This window comes from Dermacentor silvarum, chromosome 1 (genome assembly GCF_013339745.2).
Source record: "Dermacentor silvarum isolate Dsil-2018 chromosome 1, BIME_Dsil_1.4, whole genome shotgun sequence".
NCBI classification, from domain to species: Eukaryota; Metazoa; Arthropoda; class Arachnida; order Ixodida; family Ixodidae; genus Dermacentor; species Dermacentor silvarum.
Genome location: NC_051154.1, coordinates 192,303,710 through 192,317,399, shown reverse-complemented (window position 1 = coordinate 192,317,399; position 13,690 = coordinate 192,303,710). Strand labels below are relative to the sequence as shown.

The 13,690-nt window shown below is 46.1% G+C and overlaps 1 protein-coding gene across 1 annotated transcript in view; it reads left to right on the top strand.

Moving 5' to 3' along the window:
- Nucleotides 1-3,260: 3,260 nt before the first annotated feature.
- The window catches only part of LOC119436568 (nucleolin), a 39,921-nt gene continuing 29,491 nt past the window's right edge, over nucleotides 3,261-13,690 (top strand). Inside the window, exons 1-4 of the mRNA XM_037703448.2 lie at nucleotides 3,261-3,425; nucleotides 3,780-3,858; nucleotides 6,778-6,960; nucleotides 7,915-8,037. Of these exons, the coding sequence (XP_037559376.1) occupies nucleotides 3,381-3,425; nucleotides 3,780-3,858; nucleotides 6,778-6,960; nucleotides 7,915-8,037 (430 nt within the window). The 5' untranslated portion in view covers nucleotides 3,261-3,380. The remainder of the gene's footprint in view (nucleotides 3,426-3,779; nucleotides 3,859-6,777; nucleotides 6,961-7,914; nucleotides 8,038-13,690) is intronic.

Genomic DNA, 13,690 nt, shown 5'->3' with positions numbered 1-13,690 from the left:
TAACAGTCTTACAACGTGCGAAAGCTCTTCAATCGTCACGTTTATAAAACTGTCCTCGGATGCAATCTCGACAAAGTTCAATTGTAGCTGAGCTGTAAAACGGTTTTCTAATCCTCTGGCAATTTTTTCCAATGATTCTGATAATTCTTTAGGCGATAGTATTACTGAATCAATATTTACTGGCGTGGGTATAGCCTTGCGAAAGCGAAGAAACCGAAAAAGCGCTTTTTTATTGCCACTATTCGACAGAAAATTGTATCGTTTTTCATCATAATTACTTTTTGCTAAAGAGGCTGTCCGTTTAAACATAGCTGCAGCATACGTATAGTTACTCCAATTTGTAGGGCATTGGTTAAGAAGAAGTTTCTTCCACGCAGCCTTTCGGCGTCTATAATCTCGTGCACAGTCAGGGTTCCACCAGGGACAGCCAGAACTACCTTTTGCTTTCGATACTGCAAACTCAGATTTCTTTAGGGTACCCTTCAAAACCGCGCAAAGGCGTATAGCTTTAGTATCTCTCTCCATACCTATCAAAGATGCTAACGTGGACTGTAACGTTTTCTTAAATTTTGAATAGTCCACAAATACATGTACTTCATTGTCTAAAGAAATTAAGGGGCAGACAGTATCCATCAGTATAGGACGGTGATCACTACTTGTGGCGTCATCAACGACAGCCCAAGATGAGGATGATAAACTTGAGCTAGCGAATGATAAGTCTAAGACAGAGCGCGACTGACAGCGAACAAAAGTTGCAACTTTAGTATTTAAGCAAGTTAAATTGTTCGAAGAAGCCCAATCCCATAAACGTTTCCCGGATGCATCAGTGCGGAAGCCCCACGCCACATGATGTGAATTGAAATCACCCGTGAACAACGTGTTCTTTTTGCAGTAGGCCAAGGCGACCTCAAGTGTCCTGACATGTTGTATCCCAGCAGGGAAGTAGGTATTAACTACAGAAAGTGGTGCGCAGCCTGGAAGTGTTATCTCTAATACTAAAATTTCGCATTCAGGAGACGTAGTCTGATATGAAATTTTTGCTCTATGACAAATTTTAGATGAAATGAAGGAAGCCAACCCTCCACCTCGGGAAGGCCTATCCAATCGAAAGCAACGATAGTTTCTTAAATGAAAATCTTGACCAGCTGTCAACCAAGTCTCTTGCAACAGTATAATCAGGAGTATGTTGGGTAATTAGATATAATAAATCAGTAGTAGCAGAAAGTATTGACCGGCAATTCCATTGGAGTACCCTAAGGCACCCTATGTTGACGAAAGCTGAGCAGCAGCCACTGCTTGCTCCAAAATGCTCTCTTTCAGAAAGTCTGTCCTATTAAGGGAATTTTTGGCACACTTTTTTGTTTTGGAGTTAGTAGGAGAATTAGGCAGTTTGTTATTAGGAGATCTGGTGCGTTTATGGGTACGAGGGTCCATGTCTACATCCTTGATTGCCTAGCAACTCTGATTCCGAGTGCACTTCTTGATCAAATTGTTGTGAATTTGAAGCCCGCGCTAAATCTGTGCTCGCGGAGGGGAGTGATTTCGGCAATTGAGATTTAGGAGACTGAGAAATAGTGGAGATCTGATTTTGGACACTACATTTTGTTATACTCTGAGATATCTCTGAGAATTGCGTAGACAGTACTTGCGCCAATGAGTCTGTCAGATTTCCTAGAAGCTTTTCCATTGCTTTTTCAACAGCTTTCTCTATTACGTTTGTGATCGTCTGGGAAAAAGATGAGTCCATACTGAGTGAGTGGCGGGCTGCAACTCCAGCATATCCCTGTGTTCTGCTCTGAATTTCAGCAAGAGCTTCACGACGAGAGCAACGTCTCCTTTCTATTATTTCAACCACTTGAAGCTCCTTTGATCTTGCGGGGCAGTTAGAATCGTCAGCGGGATGATTTCCGTTGCACAAACAGCATGATTCATCTTGAGATGTGCAATTGTTGTCGCCATGTTCATCCCCGCATTTACGGCATCGAGTGGTTGATCGGCAACCGTTAATGCTATGGCCGAAACGCCAACACTTGAGGCACTGTAGTGCTCGTGGGGCTAGGGGTTCAACCCTGTAAATCAATGGCCAGGCCTTAATCTCTGATGGGCGAGCCGTCCCTGCAAACGTTGCGATAACTGTTTCAGTAGGGACCTTCTTGTTGTCGACCACCCTTGTGCATCGATAAACAGATACTACACCGGCCGGTGAAAAAATGTCCAATATTTCTGCAGGACTTAGACTTACATCTACACTGCGGACTAGGCCTTTGCAGCAAGCTAAGTGAGGAGGGATGTGACAGCTCACCGGGTGCGAAGCGAAATTAGTGCATTTTAGCAGATCTTGCACACAAGCCTGGTCCGGCGACGAGCAGAGGATCCCCCCTCGTCCAAACTGTCGAACCTCTGTGATTAGCTGGAAGTGATTGGAGACTGCCCGAAGTTCCGTTTGAATGGCTTTAGGATTCTTCATACGGATCGTCCCCCCATTAGTGGGTACCAAAGCCACAGGAACGCTGCTGGTTCCGCTGCGAAGAAACAGCTCCACCGGTATATCCTGAGGAGGTATGGAAGCAGACCAGAGGGAGGCCCTCTGGCCTGGAGATGAGACAGACATCAAGTCAAAATGAACCACGACTTTCAATCAAAAAAAAGCTGTGAAATAAAACAATAAATGTAAGAGAATAACCGCCGGCTACTTGACAGCAAACCCGGAAGTAGGCTGGGTAAGGGCCAGGCGATCTCGGGCAAGCACACTCTCTGGAACAGCAGGAATCCTGGACAGTCGTGAACCGTCCGGGCCAATGTACTTGCTGGGCACATGGGTGCCAATCGAAGGCAAGCGCTGTCGAGGATGGCAGAAAACCAGGTGGGGTAATGAAATTAAAAAATTTGCAGGCGCATAGTTGGAATCGGCTAGCGCAAGACAGGGGTAATTGGAGATCGCAAGGGAGCGGCCTTCGTCCTACAGTGGACATAAAAATTAGGATTATATATATAGTTGGAATCGGCTAGCGCAAGACAGGGGTAATTGGAGATCGCAAGGGAGCGGCCTTCGTCCTACAGTGGACATAAAAATTAGGATTATATATATATATATATATATATATATATATATATATATATATATATATATATACAAACTTATTTTTTATGCCCACCACACACACACACAAGCTACGCCTGAAAAGCGTTGGATTGTTTTATGGATTGATTGGATGCGCAGACTCGGGAGGGCCGAGACTGGCTGATGTTCGTCAAGCCACACTGAGCCTCCTCGCTAGACCCGGCAACCCGGCGAGACGCCGACTTGACAAAAAGTTTTGAACCGCGTGGTTGCCGGTCACTCTTGTGTAAATTGTTGACAAGGCGGGAAGATTCTCATCATGAAGCTCAAGAAGACTCAAGGGGCACCTACAAAGCCATCTAAGGTATTCTTTTTGCCGCTATAATCTCCGCGCGTTCAAAAGAAGAAAAAAAAATTTTTTTCTTTGCCTGTTTGAAGACTTCGTACTTTTCCCCCCTTTCATTTGGCTTGCTGCGTTACGATATCGTGTGCATATGTTCTTGCGTACAAACGAATTGAATAATCATAAACAGGAAGGCATTGGCAGAAGCATAAATTAATAAGTATGGTTTAAGCGAGCACGAAGCGGGCTTGGAATTATGCTTTTCCAAGCCCGCCGTGCCCGATGGGCAAGAACTAGGCTTATAAAAAAAAAGACAGTAACGAAGTAGGCTTCCATGCCATCCATATTGAACCAAATTTGTGTGTTACATTTTAGGTCGGCAAGGAAAAGAAGCTTCACAAGACGAATGACAACGACGGAGATGTGGAGTCTGATACGGAAGACTACCTTAAAGGTGCGTTTCAAAACCTCGGGATACTGCCGAAATTTTGAAGTGGCGTCGCAAGTCGCCGAAGCCATTGTTCATTTCACTTAAACATAATGTTGGTAATTCTGCTTAGACCTTTATGATATTGTCATGATCTCTTCCATACAACCGACGGCGTTGTTGCGAGGGTTACCTGTGCGTGAAAGTTGCATACTTATTTGCAGAACGATCCCTCTAGCTTAGCCTAAATTCCATATCGCGTTGCTTGCGTGTTCTTGGAATTTTTTTGTAAGTTATTGTTAAGAGAAGTTAATTTTGTTACGGAATCGCTGCTTTGCTCATAGCACATGCGCAATTGGCTGTGCAGTGAAAGAAACGGTCGGTGCGTCATATCTGCAGGCGCACGTTCCGTCGCCATTTTTGGCGCGTCATTTGTAAGTACTAATATGATGCGGTCATAACGAGCGTCCATCTACTGCTACGGATCTGGCTTTGAGCAAGGTCATGGTTACATATGCTGCTCTAGGCATATATCGCCTGGCTGAATCGTTCGGAATTATGCATTTAATCCATTCGATTCTGCAATTTACGTACATATAACAAAGTGCGATCAAGTAGGCGCAGCAAGACGTTCCGGAGTAGATGCAATCAATGGGGGGGGGTGACTACGCTTTAAGTATATGTTATTGTCCTTGTCCTATGGTCCATAAAGGCGCGGAGGCAGACAGTTTAACCATCAATTTTCGTATATGAAGACATGAACTAGCTGATAATGTGGAACACTCACAAGCAATAGTCCAATGATCATATGATGTTACATTTATTAAAGTTAAATATCGATTTCAGTAATATTGGTCATTCTTGACTTACTTCTGTTACCATAAGTGGGACAGGTATCAGAAGACAATGTGATGTGAAAAGTCAGCAGTGTTGTCTGGGCAACCCTAGTAATGAACTTGTGCCTATAAAAACGTAACCATGGCCGTGTAGGTAATTCCTTTCATCTCCTTGTGCCTCCTCATTCTTGACTAACATTGTAATAAAGCTGCCTTGATTGATGGGAACGCCCCACTGCTGCCTGTCATGGCTTAGTGAACGTATTGTGCCTGCAGGTAGTATTGTGCTCATTGCTTATTGTTTGTATTTAAAGCCCAACTGCAACTAAATTTTGGACCGTCTAAAAAGCCTATCTTTAGATGGTCTAGATATAGTGGAGCCTCTGTGCAAACTTTACGCTTGAAATAAGGAAGTGTCATGGTAAGCTCGCATAAATTGACGCTTTTGATATGGTTGATCCCTCTTTCATATGAATCGGTAGAACATGAAAGTGAAACGTGACTTCACATAAGCTGTTGCATGTTTGCTTCATGAACTCGCGGTCCGCTGCACGATGTGTGGATTGCAGCTTGTCACTGACGCTGAAATTCTTTGGACTCAAAGTTGTCGCATCCCACATCTCGTACCGGACGCCATCCCAAGCAGGGGAATTATTCCAGTGCATGTTCCCGGACAGTGAAGTGGCAAAGGTGTTTTCTTGTGGTGAGAAGAAATGCGCCTACGTGACATGTCGGGATCTCTCAGGCCTTTTTCTTTCGGCGTTGCAGCGAGAGATAGAACTGTGTGAATTCTTTGTTGTACTTTTCGATGAGTCGGCAAATGACTGCAAAGTAAGCAAATGGATGTGCATGTGAGGTGTTTGGACTCCGCTCATAAAGTGATAGCCAGTTATTATACCTGCGTTTTTATGGGGCATTCTACAGATGATGACATTAAGAAAAAAAAGTTGCAGTGGCTTAGCTCGGCTATGCCAGGATATACGTAGCGTTAGCAAAGGTTCAGCTGATTATTCTTAGCTTTCCTGGTTGTATCCTACGCTCAACCGCTAATTGCCAGGCAACTACTTCGGGATCCGATGAGTCAAGCTTCTCCGTTCTTCTGCGCTGTTGAGCAGCATTTGCGCTCTCCTTCTCCATGGCTATACCACACTGGCAAACGCTGGCAAACGCTGACACTGCGCAGCGGCTCCAGTGCAGTGTCAGACGGCGACTGCACAGCGAGCGCGCGCCAGCGCCAGTGCGTCTACCACGGCTACGACGTCGCTCCTCTGGAATGCGCAGACCGGCGGCGGTGGAGTGCGCGAGAGGTGCCGGCTCCGGTGGCTCCGGTGCGCAAGCCGTGTGACATCACTGATCCTTGCGCATGCGCAGCACGGCTCTTGATGTGCCGCGCGAAACGGGCTTGGCTAGGCCAGTGTAGCTAACCCTACAAAAGTTGCTAAGCGCCCTTGAGCCATTGCCTCTAGCAAAGATTATTCGAATATTTATGATTGGTCCCAATTTTAATCTGAAGTTTTCAAGCGCCTCCAAGAGGCACTTGCAACAAAATTATAAAGTGCAATGTGTGGACTTGGGCATTTGTGGACTTCACACTGTGCACAATGCGTATAGGGCGGGAGTTTCAGCTACTAAATGGGGACTTGATTGCCTGTTTTCCAGTCTGAGCGCGTTTTTCGAAGATGCTACAGCAGAGAGAGATGATTTTTCGGCAGTCATAATATTTGCCAGTTCATGTATGGAAGTAAAATTTCACCTTCCTTGTATTTTTGGCATTCTTAAATTTTGAAAATGTTCTGTACAAACCCTGGCTTTATAAAGTTGTTTAGTGTGCTGAAAAAATCAACATGAGGCTACATGGGATTTGACCATTTGCAATAATTTAATTGTGAAACATTGAATGCATAGATGCTGTAAAAGGTGATAAATGACTTTCAAGGTTTGAGTGTTAAATATGGATTGTCACAAGTACTTGTCAGTAGACACTATAATTCACTTTTTGGCTACAAGTTCGTTCCTGCTGGGTAGCATTGACGAGTTGTTTTTGGGCTATGTCACCGACATCTGGTGACTATGGTTCTCTCGGCTTATTGTGCTTTGTTTTCTTCTGCAGTTTCCACAGTGCCACAGAAGAAACCGAAGATCCCAGCACCTGCACCTGAGGCAGACTCTGAAGAGGATGACCTAGAGGTAGATGATGAAGATGTCGACGATGAGGATGATGAACTGGATGAAGACAGCCTTGATGATGATGAGCTAGACGACAGTGAAGGCCTGAGTGGTGAAGATGACGAAGGTAGGTGTTTCTTGGTTCCAAAGCTTTATTGGGAAATTTCGAACTGCACAGCAACTTTTTAAACGAGGCATGTGTGGGGCATGAAGTCATAATTGAATATCATGGCCATGAACAGAGTTGCAAAATTCAAGGCATTTGGTTTCTAAAGCTGAAAACAAAGCAATCTTGGTCAGCTTGACAGCAGTTAATAATTTTTTTTTTTTGTTGTTGACTTGCCTCCTAAGATAGTAAAGCGCTCATGGTTCAGGTGACAGTCTTAAAAAATGTTGACTTATGTACCCTACCACTAAGGTATGCAAGTAGTCATTTTGCGAGTCGAGTCAAGCAAGCACATTAGTGTGACCAGCTGGCAATGACTGCCAGTTAAAAGCGTGCATGTAGGCAGAAAGCTCCAGACTAGAGGACGGTGAGGAACAGCCTATTCATCAGCTTTTTGGGGTGCTGACATTGTGAAAAGGGGATCCTTTCAAATTCTCTTCAGACTGCTGGACAATTTTTGTTTTTGTGGTTTCCTTATCTGAAAAATTGGTTGGTGACTGTAAATATGCATGTTAGCTCCTGCACTGAACCTATACCAAGACCTGTGCTGAAAGTTAATACAGTTGAACCCGGATATATCGAATCTGAAGAGGATCACAAGAAAGTTCAATATATAGGTATTTCAATATATGAAATATTTTTTACAAAACTGTTCAAGGGGATTTTACTGTTGTTCGTTATACACAATAATTCGTTATATGTGGGTACAATATATCTGGGGTTGACTGTTTAGCTGTTTCACCATCCTTTTTTTGTACTGTTCTATGCGTTTCGTCCAACTAGCCCACTGTGTACACTAGCCTAATCAGATGCCTTAATCTTGTCCGTAAAGGTGAAACAGTGCTTTGCAGCTTACTTAGCTGTGCATACATACTGTGTTGGGTGAATTGTGACCAGTGATATGTTAAACTGCAGTGCCTCAGTTGGTGGCAGCTGGAAAGGCCAAAGCCAAGCAGAAGCACGCAGCAAAACAAGTTTTAGAAGAAGGGAGCGAGGAGGATGATGATGATGAAGACGATGAGAGTGACCTGGAAGATGGTGAGAGCTACTGATTGTTTTGTATTCTCTGGCCATTGTATAGGCAGAATTGGTGCCCTGCAGGATGGGAAAAGTAATGTGTGGGCTCCACCACTGCTAGCAGGAACACGGGAGCCCGTGGCATTGCTCTGCGGAGCGCCGCCATTGGCGCCTCGTGAAGTCTTGGCAGACTACTCGTTGGGCTTTTGCCGATCACTTTGATTGCACCTGTGCCGCAAGAATTTATGAGGTGCTGGTGGTGGGGCACTTTGCGGAGCAATGCCACAGGCTCCCCTGTTCCCGCTAGCAGTGGCTGTTCCTAAAACAAAAAATCACAAGAAGAAAGACAGTCTGTGTAGTAAAAATTTGACAGACCATGAGTGCGAGTGCTCAAAAGGATGATATTCCAGTAACATGCGAAAATGAATGGCCCGTTCATCAGTATAGCACATGCTTACAGTACATTGTATGCTCAGTGATGTGATTGCTGTGCACACTGCGCCAACAGGTAAAACCTGCTACATCCTGCTAGCATTGTGTAAAAATTCTGCAATTGTGCCGAGCATGCACTAGAACATCTTTTTTGGTCTTTCGGAGAAAGAGAAGATGCCTCCAAATCCAAAGAGAAGATTCAGTCCCCAAATCAGTTGTTGCCTCTTCACAGATGTAGCTTACCTTAGTCGAAAATGTAATTACCATTTGCGCCTCAGTTGACGATAGTGTTGCCCGTTGCAACAGTCTAAATTGCTCTACTAATAGCTTGGCTATGTGCTCATGTTAAAACAGGCAAGCTTGCGCAAAAATTTGCGTACCGACACTGATGCACGTGAATGATTATTCCACAAATTTGAACTACGCAGTCTTATTAGGTTGCGACGAGCATTGTGCCCGCGCTGCAAGCCTAAGACAGAGGGCCCATGTATACTGTGCCAACATGATTTTATTTCATGAAGGAATCTTTGTATTTTATGTGAAGTCCACACAAAAATTGGTTTTGTTTAACGCATGCAGTGGTAAGTGCTCATGGCCATGGTGGGTGAATTCGCATGAATTTGCTTCCGAAGCACAGACGCGCAACTGATCTGGGTGCACAGCTTCGCTGATCAGTCGCTGATCCGCCAGCGTTGTATTGCTAACCTTCAAAGAAAGGGGTGCAGCCCCAGTACGTCAGCAAGAGTGAGTACCGCTCGTTAAACAATAACAGGAGTAGCGCCGCTTTCTGTCATAGTAGGTTTTGCGCACAGTATCTACACACATTTACATCAACCAGCACGGAAACTTACACGCCCACTCTTTCGCCAACGTGTCAAGAATAAATGAATGGGCAAACACTTAAATATATGCGCACCATATACACACAATAAGTCATGGTACTACACCGATAGCGCACGAATGGTCGAAGCTGAATGTTTCGTGACGGTCCACAAGAGTAAGCGAGTTACTCGTGATAATACGCATTTGCTACAAGGCATTACATTGTGCAGAACAGCTATGTTTCAAGCCTTGTGTGCAGCAAGAACAAATCTAACTGAACTGAGCACACCCACGAGCGATTAGGCAGAAAATGATCAGATGGTGACCGCACCGAGGAACCTTAACGAGTCAGAAACTTTACAGAACGAAGACTAAAACACCATAATCCTGATTCAATTCATGAGCGGAAAGTTTGGATAGCTTCGAATACATATTTAGCCCCGCTCTTACAGCAAGCACCATATACTCTGCTCGCGTCGTTTGGACATAGCTTAATCAGCTCTGAAAGCGCCTTTGCATGTTCTCTGAAACTGCGGCCAAAGCTTCGTGTCGTCCACCCAGTCACCGTCTCCGACATATCCCAAAACAGAGGTTTGCTAAGCCGCACCGGCGTCGTGCATATCCACTGTAAACATGGAGGCAGTTGAGGCACGCAATGGATGCGTCACCACGTGATCAAACATAGCAGCGCATACAGGATCGCTGCGAAAAGGGTCAATACAGCTAGTGCAACACCTGTAGCGAAGCCAGGTATCGGTTTCTCCAAACTTGCAGGAAAAGGACGTTGCCCAACACAGCCATGTGCTTGGCGGCTGTGCCCGATAATTTCTGTCGCTAAGTTTAGTTGGTACATGTTCCTGAGTCTGAAGTAGACTCAGGAACATGAATAAACATAAATGGGCGGCTAAAGTGCACAAGTATCTGTACTTGAAAAGTGTGGACACAGAAGAGGTCAAGAAAGTTGGCAACCAAGTACAGTAAAACCTCGATAATTCGAAGGTCGCCGGACTACGAAAATTCTTCGAATTAAGCGGATTTTCGAATTAACCGAAATGAATAAAAATAAAAGAATACAAGCAAGAACGCAAAAATCACCTATATTTTCCATGTCCGAGAAAGATTACTCGAAGTAATCACGCGGTAGTTCGCCGCCCCTAGTGCCATGCTCTACAGCTGGCTCACAACACTTAGCATACAAATATCACCCGCACTGCACTCAACAAAGTTGCGGACGATGTTCACGGAATCGATAACTGTCGTGGAAGCGGGCGTAGGCGTGCCTGACTCCAAAAATATGGACTTGCAGGATATTGCGGACTTCAAAAATGCACCGTCAGGGTTCCCATTGAGTTCATGCATTTTCGCAACCAATTTTTCGGATGAATTGAAACCCCAAAGTTCGATTTTCCGGACTAAATCGCCCTTTCTGAGCCACGCTACCCAATCTTGGAAGCCGCCATATTGGACTTTGTACTGGCTTGAATTCCAGTGGCTCGCTGTACAGCCTCCAAGATTAGAAGGTGCGCGCTATCAATAGAGAGCTCGCGCCATCCTCCAATCTCGGAGGCCATGCCCGCTCTTCCTTGGCTGACAAAACGTTCCAGAGTACCGCACTTTTTCTTTCTAGTGAATGCGCTCAGCACTGTCGCTGTAACCATTTATTGTGGGATGTTCTTTATTGCGATTGTAGTTATATGGACACTACAAGCGCATTTCTGCCATCGCCGCTGTGAGGTTCGATATGGTGCAAGGGCGATAAAATCATCGCCGGGCATCGTATGTGCGAGTGACAGCACGCGGGAGACGCGTACTTTCATGGAGAGCGAACGCACGGCGGAGCGCAAACGCGATTCCCTCAGTCGCGCGAATGGCCGTGCGGTATGGGGCGACGCTGTGCTGCGGCACCAAATGCGTAACCTGCTACCGACCGCGCGCAAGGGGCTGCAATCTCCCACGCGAAGGAGGGGGGGAGGTGTCGACTTCTACTCTTCTAACAACTGCGTAGTTAGCGCCGGAGCGGGTTCTCGCGCGCACCCTATCTTGCCAGCGATCTCCTGCCGGCTCTGACCTTTGTATGCGCTGTGCTTTCGCCGCTCAGTTGCCGTTGAAGTGATAGACCGCACAAACCTCCGCTCGCTGCGGCGGCCGGGCTCGTTCGCGCCAGCGTTTTGACCGTGGTTGTCTGCGGTCATCGGGTGTGATCTATTCATGTTTGCTTGTGCGCGCTGACACCACGCTTGTTAATTCAGTTAGTAAGTTTTTTTTTTCTCTCTAAAGTTTCGGCTGCTATTTTGAACGTGGCGTGTACACTGAGCAGGTGTCTCGGAGACCCATGTCTCGGTGATCGGCGCTACCTCCTGTACCTTCGCGAGAGCTAAGCGGTGCGAAGCTCGTTTCTTCGATCTCCATGGCGAACTCTGTTGGCGGAGATCGTCAACGCGGTGACGTTCGTGTCGCCTGTACACGGAGACGACGTCACTGCTGCGCAAATCCAAGCAAGTCGATCCCCTCCGAGTGTAGTATGAGGTTTTTTTTTTTAAGCCGCTCTAATAATTTTTTTTTTTCCGGCCGATAGAGTTTTTCGGGCTGTTTTTCAGTCCCCACGAGCTCGGAAAATCGTTTGGCGACTGTACGGAGCGCCCTAACCTAACAGCCGCACGTTGCTACCAGCCGGAAACTTTGAATTACCCGAATAGAGCCGCGCGGGCCATTCAAATTATCCGGTAGAATTTGCATTGAAAATGACAGGACCACTCAAATTCTTCGAATTAACCGGAATTTCGAATTAACCTAGTTCGAATTATCGAGGTTTAACTGTATAGGGTAATTGAAACTAAATAGACAGCCAGGGGAGTCATTGGAAAGAAAGTGAAACGGAGACAGTTAATTGGATGTTAATTGGAGAAAAAAGCTGTACAATAACACAAAGGGCAGTGCCTTGCTATTTGAGGCTCGAGCAGGTTGCCTAAGGACAAAAACATACTGGAGCAAATATTTGGAACTAGATTAGGCATGTGGATGCTGCAGCCAAAATCCGGAGACCACTCAGCACATCTTAATGGAATGCGAAGGGATTCACCCAATGAGAACCATAGGTAACGTACACTTTCCAGAAGCGCTTGGGTTTTAAGTGGTCAGCAGTCAAGATAAGCTAGAGATGTTTAGAGTACTGGTGGAAAAAAAGCAGAGAAGAAATTGATGCGACTAGATCTCTTGCATTTATAGGTAGCGGTACAAGGTAGATCTTGAAGGGGGGGGGAAAAAATAAAATTAAGGATATGTATACAAAAATATTAGATAAAAAAATCACTAGCCCTTCCCCTGTCGAGAAAATGGGGGTAAGTGAAGCTTGTGGCAAGCCGAAGCTGTCGCAGGCGTTCTGCTTCGTTTGCCCTAAACTTGGGGTTGGCGGTTCTTCGCTGGCATTTCGGCCCAACATAGCACTCCCGCAACTCTGAGTCTGCTCCGCGGCTCTTTTCTGACGTTTCACGTGGGCTTCAGAAGCCCTCACGTTAGGATCGGACGACAAGCTTTGCTTACCCCCATTTTCTTGACAGGGGAAGGGCTGGTTATTTTGTCTCATTGGGTCCCCCGAGCCCACTGGGGTATGTACAATTCATTGAGCTTGGATTCTTTCTGCACTATCACCAGGATAGGCCCACTTTTCACTGTGACACCACCACCACTGTGCCCTTACAATTTGCGATGATCTAAAGCGTGGCAGCTGACGGTAGCAGACAACGAAGAAGCACTGCTGACTGCGCGAGACTTGTTGCAGCCACTGGCCGGCGGTGGCGCCAAACAGACGCCACGCGCACCCGCGTTCCCTTTAGCAGTGGACCGCTCTGAACGTCACCAACACTTGTTATTCCGAGGTGAAAGACTCGGACATTACCTCTCCTATTGCTCCTAATTCCTTTCCAAGTCGGGATTGTTCTGTAATTTTTTTTTTGCGCATGCGCACTTTGCGTGGGCATATACAGCTTTGCTGTAAAACATGTAGAGCATACCTGATTAAAAGCAGGCTAGGCGACTTTTGTCACTGCCCCGTTTTAGAGAGGATGCCATTAAATTATCATCACCTGAAGTTTCTCTGGCGTGAGCTACTGTAGACGGCGACATTCTTCCTCGGACTCATGGTCCTGCAACACACAAGTTCTCCGCTTTTGCACTCTCCCGTTTTCACTGTCTGTATTCACATTGCTGCTGTCAACGCCTTTCTGCTTTGTTAGCTTTCTTTCTCCTGCGTGAACGCGCTGCGCCGCACCCCTGTCTTTTCCAGGTAACGGTAAGAGGCAACCGATGACACCCCGAGGGGGATCTAAGTTAATCAGGTGCGAAGGCGCTTGCGTGGACATGGGTGTGCTTGACAAAAGGGTCGTTCGCTCGCCGCCGCTGCTGGGACAAGTATGGACGGCCG